At 37.4% G+C, this 12,500-nt stretch overlaps 1 protein-coding gene across 1 annotated transcript in view; it reads left to right on the top strand.

Annotated features, from left to right (window-relative positions):
* LOC106882340 (putative monocarboxylate transporter 5) overlaps positions 1-9,429 on the top strand; it is a 13,237-nt gene extending 3,808 nt beyond the window's left edge. The window contains exons 3-6 of the mRNA XM_089365703.1: positions 5,571-5,714; positions 6,055-6,198; positions 7,224-8,288; positions 9,012-9,429. Of these exons, the coding sequence (XP_089221829.1) occupies positions 5,571-5,714; positions 6,055-6,198; positions 7,224-8,288; positions 9,012-9,130 (1,472 nt within the window). The 3' untranslated portion in view covers positions 9,131-9,429. The remainder of the gene's footprint in view (positions 1-5,570; positions 5,715-6,054; positions 6,199-7,223; positions 8,289-9,011) is intronic.
* Positions 9,430-12,500: the final 3,071 nt, after the last annotated feature.

Below are 12,500 nucleotides of genomic sequence, written 5' to 3'. Positions count from 1 at the left end.
TTTTAAAAATTTAAAAGTGCGAGTAGAGCAGTGTACACATGATACCCTAAGGTCTAATCTATTATTGATTAGATTAGGATTATTTCTAAGTTTAAAAATTTCATATATTTCCATAGAACACAATTCATCATCATCATCATCATCGTCATCATCATCATCATCGTTATCATTTGCCACCCGTTATCCATGCTGGCATTTGATTGGACAGATTGACTGATGCTGACATGTCCAGGATCCACACAAGGTTCCATTGTCTGTTTTGGTGTTGTTTCTACAGTCGGATGCCCTTCCTAACGCCAACCATTTTACAGAGTGCATGGGGTGCATTTTACATGGCACCGGCACCAGTACTTTTCATGTGCTACCAATTACTGGTACTTTTTACATGGTACCAGTAATATAGATTTTATGTATACGCCAAGTGTGTTTAGCCTGTACTTGTGGATGTATGCTTAACTGGAAGGACAAGTCTGTGTATGTTTTAATAAGTACATGAGTGTCCATACACACTGTTAATACACAGGAATACTGTCCTTGACTCTACCCTGGTGTCTTTTTATTAAAATACCTTGATTCTATTATATCATGAAAATAATTATAATTATATATATATTATATATATATATATATATATATATATATATATATATATATATATATACACACACACAGTGTATATGCACACATACATATATGGTTATACGTATATATATATATATTTTTACCCCCCCCCATCCACTTTACATTATATCCATTATTCCCTTTTTTATTACAATCACTACAATTTTCCACAATATATTTCATCCCTTCCTACACGCACACATACCCACACAAAAAATACACGCACCCATACACACACATGTAAGCACACCTACCCCCCAACACACCACACACACACAACACATATGCATGCACTTACACGCTCAGACTCGCCCACACACTTATACAAACGCACATACACACGCAACACTTGCGCATACACACACACACGCTAACAATCACGCAAACATACACACACCCAAGCATACACACCCTTGCACACATAACCCATATATACCCCCATTCACACATACCTCCCACACGCCTGACAACCCATACATACCCCCATTCACACATACCTCCCATACACCTAACACACACACCTCCCACACACCTTACATATATACCGCCCACACACATGACAAACATACATGCGCGCCCTCACATACACATATAGACGAACGCACATACATACACACACACGCACAGTGGTAGAGACACACACCTTACACAGCTCTATACACACACACACACACACCCATATATACGCTCACGCCTACATACACGTACATACACAGCCGCATACACATGCATACACACACACACAGGAGTGCACACACAAAATAACACACACACCTGGCACACATCCTTACGCTCTCACACACATACGCACGCACACACACATAAACACACACATACACATACACACACGCGCACACACCTCTCACATACACAAACACACACATACACGTACACACATACACATACACACACATGCACACACGCACACACACCTCTCACATACACAATACTCACTCACATACACAACACACACGCACGCACGAAAACATACACAATATACACAGACACGCACGCACAAAAAATATACACACGCGCACACACACACGCACACGGACACACACATACAGACACACATAAATACACACGCGCATACACACACACGCACCCGTACCTAACACTCACAACCCCACACACATCACAATCCCACACACACATGGACATCCACACACATATACACACACACGTACACACCCACATACACATACACACGCATACACACTTCTCACCAACACAACACACTCACACAGACACGCATACAATCACACACACACGGGCATAAACAACACACGCACATACAATAGCAAACGCACGCACACACACGTACACAGCAACGCACATATACACAACATACACATACACACAAACACACACGCACGCACAAAAACATACACATACACACACGCGCACGTACAAAATACACACACACACGCACACGTACCCAACACCTACAACCCCACACAAACACACACTCAAAACTGCCTGCTGACCCTCCACTAACTATTGTCCATAAGCACCCACTAACTATTCCTGCTACTAATTCCTTCCACTATGTCACACACACACAAACACACATACATACTAACAGATAAACCACCAAACCATGTACACACACACACACACACATACATACGCACACACACGTTCTGTTATCACACACACACTCGCAGACTCTCGCGCACGCACAGATATTCACCTCCCTTTTCACTCTCCTGTCTTAGAAAGAACTTTTCCCCCACCACCTCCTCTTCTGGTCCTTTCACAATGTAACCTCGTGGGCATCGGTGCCATTTTCCTCTTCCTCCGTTTTTCCATTCTCCGAACTTTCTGTCTTTCCGACGAAGGGCTCCGCCCGAAACGTCATATTCTCTCTCCTTCCTTTCCCGAGCGTCCAATAACACTATCCGTATCACGTCCTCACTTTGTTGCTTTTTTGTTATTGTTTTTTGTGTTTTTTTGAACTTATATATATATATATATATATATATATATATATATATATATATATATATATATATATATATATATATATAATCTATATATACACACAGCATGTCAAGACTAAAATAACTGCTGTGTGAAAGGCACAAATTAGCCATTAAAAACACAGAAAGATCAAGTAACAGTTGGGGCAAGAAAAGTTGCCAAGCCAAATAAAATATCTTTCTATGAAGTTAACAATCTTTGTACGTTTTTGAATAGTTAATATGTGTCTTCTAGACACTAATTGTATGCGTGTGTGTATGCATGTATACATACATACACACATGCACATGTACACACACACACTCACTCATTCATTGATTCTCTCACTCATTCATTGATTCTCTCACTCACACACACATAAATAGTTGGGATGACACATACTAGCTATTCAAAAACACACAGTGTGTTAACTTCATTCAAAGATTTTCTTTGTTTCACATTTTTTGTTACATCATCTGTTACCTGGTCTTTGTGTGTTTTTTATAGCTAGTATGTGCCTTGCACAGAGCAATGATTTTAGTTTAAACACACACACGAACACACGAACACACACACACACACACACACACACACACACACACACACACACACACACACACACACACACTCACACACTCATATATATATCTACTACATATGTGGAAAATCGGTGTGTGTTTGTTTGTGGCGTTGTTAGCTAACTCCCCCTACATCGTTTTATTGATTTTGATGAACCTTGCCACATGTGTAGAACTCATGTCTGGAAACCTCGTGACGTAATTAGATTGTTGAGAAAATTGATAATACGGCCCCTGGAAGGGACCTTTATATCTACCTCATATACTCTTTTACTCTTTTATACTCTTTTACTTGTTTCAGTCTTTTGACTGTGGCCATGCTGGAGCACCGCCTTTAGTCGAGCAAATCGACCCCAGGACTTATTCTTTGGAAACCTAGTACTTATTCTATCGGTCTCGTTTGCCGAACCGCTAAGTTACGGGGACATGAACACACCAGCATCGGTTGTCAAGCGATGTTGGGGGACAAACACAGACATACAAACACATACACACACACACACATATATATATACATATATACGACAGGCTTCTTTCAGTTTCCGTCTACCAAATCCACTCACAAGGCTTTGGTCGGCCCGAGGCTATAGTAGAAGACACTTGCCCAAGATGCCACGCAGTGGGACTGAACCCGGGACCATGTGGTTGGTAAGCAAGCTACTTACCACACAGCCACTCCTTCGAGCAGGGCCATCTACCTGAAGGGGTGTGTGTTTTGTCTACCTTCCTACTTAACCCAAGGGAAATAACCCATAGCACCTGTTCAATATTTTTTTAAACACTCAAGGCAAATAACCCATTTCATTGTTTATGTTCAATTACTTTGAACATTGATTTTTTTGTGTCCTATTTCTAATTTTTGCAGGCAATATCACTTTTATACTTTATTTGAAATGTGAGTAAAACTCATGAAACCTTGTGACATACTTAGATTGTTGAAAAAAAAATCAATAATAGGGCTCTTCCAATGAATCCTTCTGTCTTCTACATATTACTAATATTTTATTCAAACAACCCAGGGGAAATAACCCATACCATCTGCAGTTTTTAATGAAGCGATTAATATTTGATTCTCATGATCAGTCAACCTAATTCTGCATTTCACTACTCAGAGTTTTGAACTGCTAAACATTATTATTGCACTTCCTTCATTTGAATCTTAAACCTTAAAGACTTCATTCATGCATTTCTATACATGCATCCTTTTTTGAATGCCCATTACTCCGATTCTGCATTTTTACAGTTACACTTTTTCCATGACAGTAGATAAATTTTTTATTCCACAGCGTATTTGTAGTGGCTTCATGCAGGCATAGCGTGGATTCAATCCTCGATTGCCAAATTTTACTTAACACTTCAACAGTGCTTTTCTTACAGTAAAACAATAATACTCCCTTTTCCATACTTTCATGGACTAAATGGAATTAATTGTGGCAGATTTTCCTCAGCTGGATGTCACTTGTGAACACCTGCACTCACCTGACTACCAATCAAGCTAATGATGCCCCGTGATTAGATGTGCTCTTCACAGAAGATTGGAAAAGAACAATGTTGTTTGTCATGGTGGTAACACCTATTTATAATTAGCAACATTAAGACGAAACAGAATCACACGCGCGTGCGCGTACACACACACACACACACACAGAGAAACATCTATAATTGTGACATACTTCTTTCAGTTTTTGAATACCAAATCTACTTACAAGGCTCTGGTTATCCAGGGCCTTTAGTAGAAGACATTTGCCCAGTGGAACCAGTGGAACCAGAACCACAAGGTTGAGAAGTTATCTTTTAAACCACACACACATATATACAACGTATGTATGTATGTAAACTGTACTTCTTTTATAAACTGAGTTTGTTCATATTATAATACTCAGAAACAGGCTATAATTGAAGTGCTCAAATTGAGCTAAGATTCAGATTGTGGGTTTGTATGTGTGTGTGTTCATGTTTGTCACACCATCGCTGGACAACTGGTTTTGATTTGTTTGTATCTGCAACATGGCAATTCAGACAAAAAGAAAAAAAAAACAGACTGAAAAAAAAAAATTACTATAGTCAATTTGTCCGACTAAACTTTTCAAGGTGGTGTTCCAGCATGGCCGCAGTCCAACGACTAAAACAAGTAAAAAAGGGTTTTTAAACAACGAATCCAGATTGTGGGCTCTGGTGATACTGAGGAGACTGGCATCAGATATTTCTGTACATAATTTAAGATAGACAGACGATGGCTGACAATCGAGAAAACATACAATTAATGGGAAAATTTTAAGAAATTATTTCGAAATTTCTATAAGAAATTTAGAAACATAAATGAATAACATATAACATGTTTGAATTTATGAAAACCAAAAAGATAAAGGTTTTTTTTTTTTAAACTATTTTTCTTGTGGTTGTTTGCAGCTACGACAACATTAATGATTCTTGTGATGGGTAACAGTCGGAGTTTTGGCATTTTTTTCATTGAGATTCTGCAAATGTTCAATGCATCTTCATCGGCCATATCAACAATTCTGAGCGCTGAACATGTAGCAAGTTGTTTAACAGGTAAGAATAGCTATACATATAAAACTCCTGACATGCTTCTAAATGTGTTTCATAACGCTAAGGAGAGATTTGAAGTCTGCAGGGATACAGACATGTTGAACATTTTCAATACAAGTTTGACGTAAGATTTATAAATCTATTTGTTTTGGTAATTAACATAAAATTCTGTCAGTTTTTTTTTTGTTTTTTTTTTTGTGTGAAATTTGCTCAATTTCATTGAAACAGCTAGTTAATTCTGGAACACTTTGTATAACGCATAAGACATTACAGATATGACACGTAACACAACAGTTTGGTCATAACAAAGATGCATACTTCACTCTTTTATGTTCTTTTCTAGGATTTCTAGCGATGAACTTTCTGGCCAAATTCATTTCATTCAGAACATTTGTCCTCTGTGGTTCTGTTCTGAGTGCGCTGACTTTTATCTGTGATTTTCTTACCAAAAATGTATTTTGGCTGCCCTTCTTTCATATATTTAACGGTAAGTAATTTGTTAGTCTAAATTTAGTAAGTTAAGGAGAGTTGTGGCTGTTGTCCTTTCCACAACCTCCAAGGTTTGCGCGAGGAAGGGAGACATATCCTCAGACCGAAAGCATGGTCTGAATGTTTGCAGCAGAATGGACTTCTGGTGTACCTTAATACGAAACAATCATGACTCATCACAACTCACTGCTCTTTCCTTTGGTATACGGCCTCCGATAGCAAAGACATGGCTGTATAATTAAGGAGTTACTTCACTTATCAACTAAATTGTTTCATATTAATGCTCAACATCTTAGACACAAGAGCACACATTTTAACGACAAGTATCTGGAAGACATTTGCCAAAAGGTAGAGAAAGAGCAACCATTTGCGACGTATCTTGATCATAGCTGATATTATTGTCGTCGTCGTTGTTGTTGCTTCCTGTGGTGAATTATTCAAACCGCAAAGAATCCCTCTCACTACATGGCTATGATACTCCCGTACTACTCCTGATCGTGATTAGAGGTGCACGCATCGTCAGCCAATAAGGAACATGCTCGACTGGTTAAGGTCAAACAACTGATAAGCAAGTCTGTGGTGTTGAGCATAATATTTACTGTAGCCCATATTTTACACCGAGACAGAACATATACATTATAATACCTCTAATCAATTAAGATCAGAAACTATGAGAGTCACAGCCTGGTCAAGTTATCGATTTAAACTTTTGTACTCTCCCTGCCGATATATATATATATATATATATATATATATATATATATATATATATATATATATATATAGGATATATATATATATATATATATATATATATATATATATATATATATATAGGATATATATATATATATATATATATATATATATATATATATATATATATATATATATATAGGATATATATATATATAGGATATATATATATATCCTGTTTAGCCATTTTCATATTCATAATTAACCACAATTGTAATATTAAATATCTTTTTTTTCTTTCCTCTTTCTTTTTCTTTCTGATTCTAGGAACTGGACGTGCTTTTGTATATGGATCTTGCATAGTTGTACAAAGTACCTACTTTAAACGCTACCTTGGCACAGCAAATGCAATAGCTGCTTGTGGAGTTAGCGTCGGACAATTCGTCCTTCCGTATGTACTCAACTACCTTATAATAACCTACGGAGTCCGCGGAGCTCTTCTTCTGAATGCTGGTATTTATCTACAATGCCTTGTTTTTGGCGCCCTTCTACGTCCCATCAGTTGCTACGATACAACAACACATTTGAAAGTCATCAGTTCTACTGATATAGAACTAAAAGAAAAAAATACGACTGTTAAAGGAGGAAAACAAACCGAATCGATAAAACAACAATCAGACGATGACGGAGAAATCTCTCCGTTTTTGACAGACTCAAAAGACAGAGATGGCTGTGGAAATATTAACTTACAATCAGTTGAACCAAGCAACCCGACTCTTGTAGTTAACGCAAGACCTAATGGAAAAGACTGTGACAAAAGTACTTATTCATTAGAAAAATCTTCCGATGTAATAAAAGATGGTATCGTTGAAACTGATGCCAAAACGCATTCAGAAGGTTTATTGGCCAAGTTCAAAAGATTAGCTCCAGACTTTACCCTCTTCAAGGAAAAAATATTTGTCTGCGGATATATTGGAACAGTTCTTGGGAGCGCCGCTTCCTCTATACCCCAAACATTTTTCCCAGCTCATTCGGTCGACTTAGGATTGTCTTCTTACGATGGAATTCTTTTTCTAACAATTTCTGGTGCAGGCGATTTTGTGGGTCGTCTGCTCATGGTTTTCTTGGCTGATCGAAAGTTTTTGAACCGAGGTCGACTGCTTGGCGTTATCCTCATCATTCATGGAGTTGCTGCTTGCTTTGTATCATTCTATACCAAATTCTTTCTGTTCGCAATGTATTGCGCCTGTTATGGAATCTCCAGTGGTATATATTTTTCCATCTCGAACACAGTCATGGTGGATTTTATTGGAGCTCAAAGAATCTCGGAGGCAGTCGGTTTGGTAATATTAGGCGCAGGGATATTGGCAACCATAGCATATCCTTTTGCAGGTAAATATTTGATCTTATGTGTTATATCTTCACTTTCTTCGTTTTGAGCATTTTTTTTCTAATTCAAGCTTTTAACATGAAAATCAGGAGCTAAACTCCTATGACTCGAAATTACATTTTAGTGTCAATTCTCAGTTGAAGTTATTTACTAACAGTTCAAGATTCTAGATATTTTATCTTCGTCAGACATTGAACTCACACATAAAAAATTTCGACAGAGTCATATTAAAATATATATATTAATTGAATTCACAAGTAGGCTGTTGCGTTGATCGGATCAACTGGAATACGCATCGTCGTAATCGGCGGAGTGCCAGTTTATTCATTCTTAACACCTTCCTTCAAACGCAAATATGGTAATCGCTGTTGTATACGTCACTGGAGAACAATTCCTTTTTACGACGACAATGTGTTCATAACATAGACAGCTCATTGTTGCGAGGAGATCTGAGACACCAGTGTTTCGACATGTGATACGTCAGTCAGAAGGCACTCTGGGACCCTTTAGCTTAAACGAGAACCTGTGATTTTGTTTAGAATTTCAACAAACATTCTACTTCTTGATTGCAGTTGATATCTACCAACCGATAAAAATAATCGTTATTTGCGTTGTGTACAGCGAGATTCGAAATTATGATTTGTATATCTATTCTCAATACGTTCCGTGTCTTTTTTTTTTCTATTTTGTTTATAACGATTGTTATATTTTTCATTATTCAACAGGTTATCTTCGTGACGTCACTGGTTCATACAACCCCGAATTCATTTTGAACGGTGTCGGTCTTCTCTTGAGCGGTACCTTGTTCCTCTCGGAGGCCTTTATACCATACCAGAAACATTGATGGAAGAGTTGTGACTGTTGTCATCAGCATGGTCGACATCATTGCGAAATAAGACGATATGGCGTGGCTGATCGGACACTAACGATTTGCCGTGACTGACTGGACATTGAACCCGTTTTGGCGACGGTACTTTTTGGCACTGGTGACAAAGGCACGCCACCGCACGTGTGCGCAGAAATTTACACACAGAGACAGTGAGAGAAAGGGGGAGCGACATGACAGTGTATTACTTGAGCATTATTGACACAAATACTTTCCCTCTCCTCATACACATAGAGAAAACTATACTCACAGAGAAAGAGAGAGAGAGAGAGAGACAGAGAGAGAGAGAGAGAGAGACAGAGAGAGAGAGACAGGGAGAAACAGAGAGAGAGATTACACATACAAACATAACTAGATGGTTACACACACAAATGGAGAGGGAGAAACAAACATTACAATTTATCAATTGAAAACAATTAACACTTACTTTCTCCTCATAGAAATAAAGAGAAATATATCTCAGAGAGTGAGAGACAGCGAGGAAGGGAGCGAGTGAGAGAGAGAAAGAGAGAGACAGAGAGAGAGAGAGATAAAAACGTCTGATGCCAAATAGATCGTAGTCGTATTAACAACTTGAAATAATCAGTACCAAAACAATTGTGTCAGGACGTCTTATACTTGAATTACTGTGTCGTTATTGACACATATCCAACATCAACGATAGCGGATCGGTAAAACTTGTAGAGCACAGACCAAATGGTTTGCTGGCGGTATTTAGCTACCTAACTTCATATTTCTGGGCTCGAGTCCGTCTGTGGTTGACTTTGCTTTCCATTTTTACGTTGTCCAAAAAACAAAAGCCAGTCTCGATGACAATCACCAAAATGGAGATATTTCTCCTCTGATCACTAAAAATTTACGGTGCTGTGCCACTAATAGAAATTATATTTAATATCATTGTGTGTATGTATATATACATACATACATATATATATATATATATATATATATTTCCTCCTCCATATTGTAGAGAAGCCTTTAGTGTATGTATGCATGCATGCATGCATGCATGCATGCATGCGTGCGTGCGTGCGTGCGTGCGTGCGTGCGTGCGTGCGCGTGTGTGTGTGTGTGTGTGTGTGTGTGTTCGATGGTAGCCATCTCACCTTGCCTATCTGTGGATTTCTAGTTCTAAAATATCAATTTGTCACAATCATTTTCACGTCTACTTTTAATTACTTAACGAGGGATTTGGTTTTGAAATAGTCAGCCAATTCTCTCACAACGTTTGTGACTTTAACTCGAAATTCAGCCGAGTGTATATCCAAGGGAGATAAATCAGTACGTCTATGCTGTTGTTTCGTTTTAAATCAAAGACGGTTGGAACTTCTTTGTATCGATTTGATCAAACAAAGCTGTTCTGAGGCGAAACGCAGATATACACTTACTTATCTTCCTTGGATATGATTTTTAACGACAATCATTTCTCTCCCTTCAAGATTTTTTTTCGTTCTGTCTAGTGAGCCTTATCTCCCCTGTTTAACCCTTTTCGGACTGCCCCTTCAACGATTCTCCTTGGTTCTATCAAAACTTCATGTGAATTTCTGCGACAAGCATCAATTTAATAATGATTGTAGATTTTGCCACAAGGTCATCAACCCCAGTGCCCAACTGGTGCTTATTTTATCGACCCCAAATGGGATGAAAGGCAAAGTCGATCGCGGTGGAATTTGAAATCAGAACATAAGGACAGACGAAATACAGTTAAGCATTTTGCCCGGCGCGTTAACGATTCTGCCAGCTCGCCGCCTTAAACACCTGTTTCATAATGAATAGGTATTTCATTAAATTCTTCATTATTTTAAAAATTATATTTATATATAAATATATTTAGAATACTGAAATAACGATTTAGGAAATTATTTACAACATTATCAACTATTAAATTCTTCTCTCCATTGTAAAAAAAAAAAAAAGTAGAAGAAATGGTGATATTATGTGATAAAACACTGTAGCATCCGATCTCCACTGAATATCATCATATATGTACAAACCCCCAGTAATATAGAAAGACCACAAACAACAGTGTTTGTACATCATTCGGTGGACGCTGATGAGCAGCAAATAAGGAGTCGGTAAGTTGTAGCTCTTGGTGAAGCAGTCTTTTTAGGTTACAAATTTCATTTGATATGGAGTAATGTTACTTGACAGGATAATCAAGGAGTTGCTCCAGGTTGAATCGCTTCTTCTCCACATTGTTGCCTCTGCCTTTCCTTGTCAGATTTGAGCATTGCTCCAATGTTTACAAATGCTTGTGATGAATTGTGTTACCATAAATAACTATGATCAAATCACTGAATATGAAAAAATAATTGGGGTTTTTTTTTTAACATTCGATTTTGAAGCACATCACACAAAGCTGTAAATAACAGCATATAAATATTGGGATGAAAACCATTTTTTGATAGAAAAAGTCAAAAGCTTCACATGATGTGCTTCAAGAGCCAATATTCGAAAAAAAAAAAAATTTCTTATTCTCTTGAAAGCTTATAAAATTCTATTGTCAACAGAATATGAAAATATCTAGCTTAATCTAGTGGGGGTCCTTGGGCAGGGCCTGTGCATGTGAACCTTCTCTATCACTCTATATAACATAGGAAGGCCCATGCCCTCCCCTGCCACCGTTCACCAGATTGCTGGAACTTCAGCAACCGTGACTAGACCTAAGATAAATACTGGAGTGGTTTCCCATTGGCTTCTCCTGGCAAGTGGGAGTTAAACTCAGAATGTAGAGACCCAGAAAATATAGCATCGATGATTCTGCCACTCGCTCATCAATGTGAAATGAAGTGTTTTGCTCAAAAACACAATGCACCACCCAGTCTAGGGACTGAATCCACAAATCAACGATCATGAGTTCAGTGCCCTAACCACTAGGACATGCAACTCCACAATATGAAAATATATCTAAATGAATAAATAAACAATAAAGCATGAAATATTTTGCAGAATTTTGTCTTTATTCAACCCATTATTATTTTTTATCATTCATTTTCTTTTTTTTTTATTATTATTTTTTCCCCCAAATATAATACAAACCCTCTTTGGAGGGAGGTGAGGAGGAGGTTAAAATTCCTCAGAGTAGACTGAAATAAATTCAAACAATCATGACAGGTAAAACAAAAAAAAAAAAAATAAAAAATAAAAATAAAAAATAAAAATTGCTTTCAGAGAAACACATATACATTACACATATGCATACATACACATACACACATACAAACTGGGCAGAAAATTATATTTATTAAAACAAATGTAGATTTTTTTTTAAATCATGAAAATCAACCAAAAATTGTGTAAATAAAAATAATAATAATCATTGTCTTGA

The sequence above is a fragment of the Octopus bimaculoides genome, chromosome 18 (assembly GCF_046866305.1).
Source record: "Octopus bimaculoides isolate indiv1 chromosome 18, ASM4686630v1, whole genome shotgun sequence".
In the NCBI taxonomy this organism is placed as follows: domain Eukaryota; kingdom Metazoa; phylum Mollusca; class Cephalopoda; order Octopoda; family Octopodidae; genus Octopus; species Octopus bimaculoides.
This window is presented reverse-complemented; position numbering and strand designations above follow the sequence as displayed.